Raw genomic sequence first — 5653 nt, forward strand, 5'->3', positions numbered from 1 at the left:
TCCTTCACGTTATAATTAATAATTTATTAAGTTATTAATTCATATTTTGATTTGCCGTGCGAAATAATGGAGCTCCATTGAACATACGGAAGATACACGACAAAATCTGTCAGTATGTTGTAGAAAATCGAGGCTAATTTGGCAACATTAAATTTTTATATACAATGCAAAAAAAATGCATTTTAGGAAATTAAATGTCATTTTCACTCACACAAATATTCATCATTGTATTTTGGAGAATTATATACATATTACATGGGTACATAGGCTTTTATTTTCCAAATAAGTCTCGTGAATTTATCTTTATATATATATATATATATATATATATATATATATATATATATATATATATATATACAATTTTGCAGAAAGTATGATATATGCCATCATTTTACCGAATCTTTAATGGTGTTTTTTTCCTATAGAAAAATGTGATTATGCATGATTTATTGATTATTAAAAAAAGAAATCCTGAATGCATGTGTGTGAGGCAGCCTTGCAGACTCTCTACACACCGTAGCAGAGACAATCACGTGTATGACACAAATAAAAATATGAGAAATAATAAAACCAAAGTAATTACACCCCAATTATAATCGCATTAAATTAGGATTTTCCCTCTATTAAAAAATGTTGCAATAAAAATAAAAAAAGCAATATGCACTGAATATTTTTCCCAAAATAGGTGCATAGGCACGTGCATTTCAACGTGCATTTAAAAAAAAAACACCCCATAATAAATGAATACAGACCGAGCAGTATTTGTATGGAGTCGCGTATATATTCCGTGATATTAACGCGTATTAATAATAAACGCTTCCAGAGCTTTTCAGGAGGCTGTGGAGCAGTTCAGCAGTGTAATCACCCTGTGAAGAACTTCCCTCCTCCTCCTCCTCATCCTCTGCGCGCGGATTGGCTGAGGAGATCTTTAGTGTGCGGTATAAAGGAACTTCGAGGAGCACAACATGAAACTGCGACTCAAAAACGGAGGAAAAAAATAATATCGTTGCTGCACACAACACGACTAGAACAGTGCATGGAAACGTTTTCATTTCATTTTTTCTTTCTATATCCAGCAGGGGATTTGCAGCTCGGATAGACCCCCATGACCGAGTTTTGGTTTGGTTTTTTTTAGATGAAGGTCTAAAAGTTTCTAATGGGACGTTTGCACGTTCTGGGATGTGCACCATGGAGCCTGCACGCCAGTAAGTAGGTTATTAAAAAAGAGGAAAAAAGAACACTTAATTGTTGTAAAGAAAAATGCTTTTCTTGGTATCAGTTCTTGATTTTGTGATGGACAGATAAATTTATTTCACCGACCCAGGAAGAACGAGTGTTGCTCGACTTCTTTTTTTTTCCCACGCCAAGTCAATGCTCAGTGCAGAAAATTGGTGCGACCTGAAAGAGTGAGGAAGAAAAGAGAAAAAAAAGAGGAAGGGAAAAAAAGAAGATAAAAAACATTAACAAAATAGCAAAAGCGAGCTTCGTTTTTGCAGGACGTTATCATGAGTTTGGTCGGGGGTTTTCCTCACCACCCGGTCGTGCACCATGACGGCTACACGTCCTCGTTCGCGGCGGCGGCGGCGGCCGCGGCGGCTGCAAGCCGCTGCCACGAGGAGAGCCCGTACTTCCACGGCTGGCTGATCGGGCACGCGGACATGTCCCCGCCGGCGGACTACGGCATGGCGCCTTCGTCCTACAGCCCCGAGTACGCCGCGAACAACGCCGCCGGAGGCGTGTGCGCGCCCGGTCCTGGCTTGGAGCACGGCCCCTATGGAGCGGGCGGCGCAGGAGGACTCGTCCCGGGCATGATGGTGGTGCCGCGCACCGTGAAGCGGAGGCCCACGGCGAACCGCAAGGAGAGACGCCGGACGCAGAGCATCAACAGCGCGTTCGCCGAGCTGCGCGAGTGCATCCCGAACGTGCCCGCGGACACCAAGCTGTCCAAGATCAAAACGCTGCGCCTCGCCACCAGCTACATCGCCTACCTCATGGACATCCTAGACAAGCACGAGCAGCACGGCGGCGGCGAGACGGAGGCCTTCAAGGCCGAGTTCAGGAAGGCGGACTCCAAGGAGGAGAGGAGGAAGAAAGAAACGGTGCGTGTTTGGGGTTTTTATTGCGTTTCCACACACACATATCTCTTTCCACACACATCTCTTTTCACACACCAAATTATTTGCATGCAATTTTTTTTTAAATATGTCCTGATGCAAAAGACTGAGCGCATGCACGATTAAACCAGAACTCTTCCTGCTGCAAACTTGAGTGTATACAATATATACAATAAATAGACAGGAAATGCCAGTGGCCTGTGTGCTCTCATATTTATATATTCCCTATTAACGAGCTTATAAAGATCTATAACACTGTTTATAGCACATCTCGTGAGTGCGTTTTCTATAATTGAAGAAAGTCTAAAAAAGACATTTCTGCAAACTACTGCTCTTTTATTGCACATAAAATATGATGATTCAGAGTTTAGGTTTCGCACAGTAATAAGAAATGGTACATCAATCATATTTTATGAAAATCATAAAATTTTTATTGAAGTTTTAGTTTTCTTTGCTGAGATTGGACAGAAATGCTCACCATTTATTTATTTTTTATTTTATATTATATGTTTTATATATATATATATATATATATATATATATATATATATATATATATATATATATATATATATATATATATATATACTGCGCTATCGTGTCATTTCTTCTTTACTGGCAATGGAAGTTTGATTAGATATAATGATATAATAATAAAATAATAATAAATGTTTACTAATAATAACTTTACTTTTCTCTCTCTCGCTATTTGTCTTTCAACAAAACACAAAGAAAATGTTTTTGTATCAAAAATACTGAAATCAAAAATGGTGTATGAATAATTCGAATATTTTTGCAGGAAACTCACTCAAGTCTGCAGCTTGAATTATTATTATTATTATTATTATTATTATTATTATTATTATTATTATTATTATTCACGCGTGTTTTGCATCAAATCAAGAAGTATTTTTTTTGTAACTAATTTACTCTGGAATTTATGAGAAATATTTTCTACACTTTCTTGTCTTTTTTCTTGCATTTTTTCACACACTTTTATGAGAGTAAATTGCATATTTTCTGATCTTAAATATAGATTGTACACGCTGTAATTTCAAAACCGACACATAAATATTAAGATAATTATGAAGATAAATGTTGTTGGAATAGGGCTTTGGGTTTTGTTCCAGGCCATGTCAATAAAAGGATGCTTTCTCTTGTGTTTGGAACAGAATGAAGTTTTGAAATGTTCAGGGAGCAGCAATGACAAGAAACCCAAAGGGAGAACTGGTTGGCCGCAACACGTCTGGGCTTTGGAACTGAAACAGTGAACTTAAAACAGAAACCCTTTTGCATTGAGGCCTTTCGTTTTCATGTTGTTATTTTTTTTTTAACACTAACTTTATTTAATGGAATATTTATGTGCAATTTCTACGGACAGTGGATCCTTGAAGAAGAAAAAAAAAAGAACACCCAAAAAAACATTCCATTTTTAAAAGGAGGATGCCCCTCTTGGTAAGGGATTGTGTTGTTGTTGTTGTTGTTGTTGTTGTTGTTGGTATTGTTGTCTAGTTCGTGGTGAGTGTCTGCCACTAAAGTCAAAGTGTAGGTCTGTTTTTCTTTCTCGGAAAATATATTACATAAGAGCTCAAGGAACTCGAGGAAATTTGGAGAAAGAAAGCAAAAAAAAATTCATGAAGTGTTATATTGTGATGTTTTGTTGTGGTCGTATATATATAGGAATCTCTCTGGTCGTGTTTGAAACCTAATGTTGAGTCCACTCAAGTGCACTTCCCTCCAGACACCAGAAGTTTATTACAAAAAAATTTTAAATAATAAATAAATAATAAATATCTGAAGATGTAAACGATGTAATTAATTCAATAAACCACTGTGTTTTAAATGAGATTAATCTTCTGTTTGCGTTGAGAAATTAATTAGAGTTTCATTCCTTACGAGTTGGAAGAAATGCAGGCAAACAAAAAGTCAGGATGCAAAAATTATTTATGTAGAAAAAATAAATCCGATCGTCTGAATGCGATAAAAAATTATAGAGATTTTTATTTTAATTTTTTATTAAAAACCCTGAGATATTATTTTGAGTATGTTAAAGTGTTAACTTGCCGCTGTCAGATTTTGGTTTCAGTTGCACAGCGTAATTTATAAATTAATAAATAAATACATACATAAATACATAAACAAACAAATAAATAAATAAATAAAATAATGACGTCCATTGGTTATAATGTAATAATGAAACGCATTGTGCATGGTTTATACCAATACATAGCTTGCTTTTAGTATGTGAAAACACACACACACACACACACACACACACACACACACACACACACACACACACACACACACACACAAACAAATGTCCTTTTGCGTACATATAAAAAAACGTGTATAAGTGAAAACTGATAATACAATTTAATAATAATATCATATATTTGTAAGTAAGATTTTATTTAACAATAACACGTGTGCAAAAAAATTATCGAATGCCAAACTTTTAGTTTCCTCCAATCAGCTGAAGGCGCAGACACACTGGAGCCGATGGGTTCCAAAGAAAAGAAAGAAAGAAGGGGGGATGAAACCAGGATTGGCATTAGGAGTGAAATAAGTGCGGAGGGTCAGACTGAGGTGGACTATCGGATGTGCAGGTGATTGATAACTCGCCTATCAAAACTCAGTGCAGGACGCTGGTGGTATCACTGAATCCATGATGCATCTCTGAATGAAGCGATGAGAAGAGCAGTGTTTGAGCTGGTGTGTGAATGTGTGTTTCAACCAAATAGAATTCACGTGAAGAAATGAATTTATTGGTTAATTCATAGAGCTTAGTTATATCCATTAACTTATAGGTTTATGGGTGAATTAATTTGATATATATTTACATATTTTAAACTTTGAAAATATTATAGGTGTTTAGTCTGCGGTTTTTTATTATTATTTATTTTTTCTACTTTTGCTGTTTTCTTAAACATTTTTAAATATCTGTTTACGTATATCTCATCCTACTTATAGCTTCAGTGCTTTTAGGTTATTAGTTAAACCCGTCAGTTATAAGGTTCTACATAGAACCTTCAAGAACTTCCCAAAACAATAAGCGCCTAAACCAAGTTGCCGGATTCAATATGTGTCTCTGCAAACCAAAGATTTTATGATAAATCTAATGAAAACCTATTTCCCAGCTTCTTCAGTGTAAATAAATAAAAAAAAACACGATTTTATCGCCATCCGATTGCATTAAATATCGTACTCAAGCGACCGCGGTTTCTGCGCGTTCACACTGTATCGCTTTTCAATTCGACTGATTATTACAGCCAAGATAATTAGTTGTCTCTGTCAAGATGGCGTCTGAGATAAAAATAAATAAATCAACCACCTTGATTAAAGATACAGATAATTCTCACTGACCCCATGGTGACCCGAGACAGTCCAAAATGCTCACGAGCGCGCATATAGAGGTTATAACCAGTCCATAGAAACAGTAGGAGATGTTTATTCGTGTAATTGTGTAACGTAAATAAGTCGTGTAGACCAACACCACCAACATGTGCTATCAAATTGGTGTGTGTTCTGGATTC

The 5653-nt window shown here is 36.2% G+C and overlaps 1 protein-coding gene across 1 annotated transcript; it reads left to right on the top strand.

The window, feature by feature from the left end:
- Window positions 1-652: 652 nt before the first annotated feature.
- On the top strand, window positions 653-3965 carry hand2 (heart and neural crest derivatives expressed 2). Its single transcript, XM_046863730.1, has 2 exons — window positions 653-2102; window positions 3290-3965. Exons 1-2 carry the CDS (start codon window positions 1509-1511, stop codon window positions 3386-3388), a joined length of 693 nt encoding a protein of 230 aa, XP_046719686.1. The 5' UTR covers window positions 653-1508; the 3' UTR covers window positions 3389-3965.
- The last annotated feature ends 1688 nt before the right edge of the window (window positions 3966-5653 follow it).

Source organism: Silurus meridionalis, chromosome 2 (assembly GCF_014805685.1).
Source record: "Silurus meridionalis isolate SWU-2019-XX chromosome 2, ASM1480568v1, whole genome shotgun sequence".
Classification (NCBI taxonomy): domain Eukaryota; kingdom Metazoa; phylum Chordata; class Actinopteri; order Siluriformes; family Siluridae; genus Silurus; species Silurus meridionalis.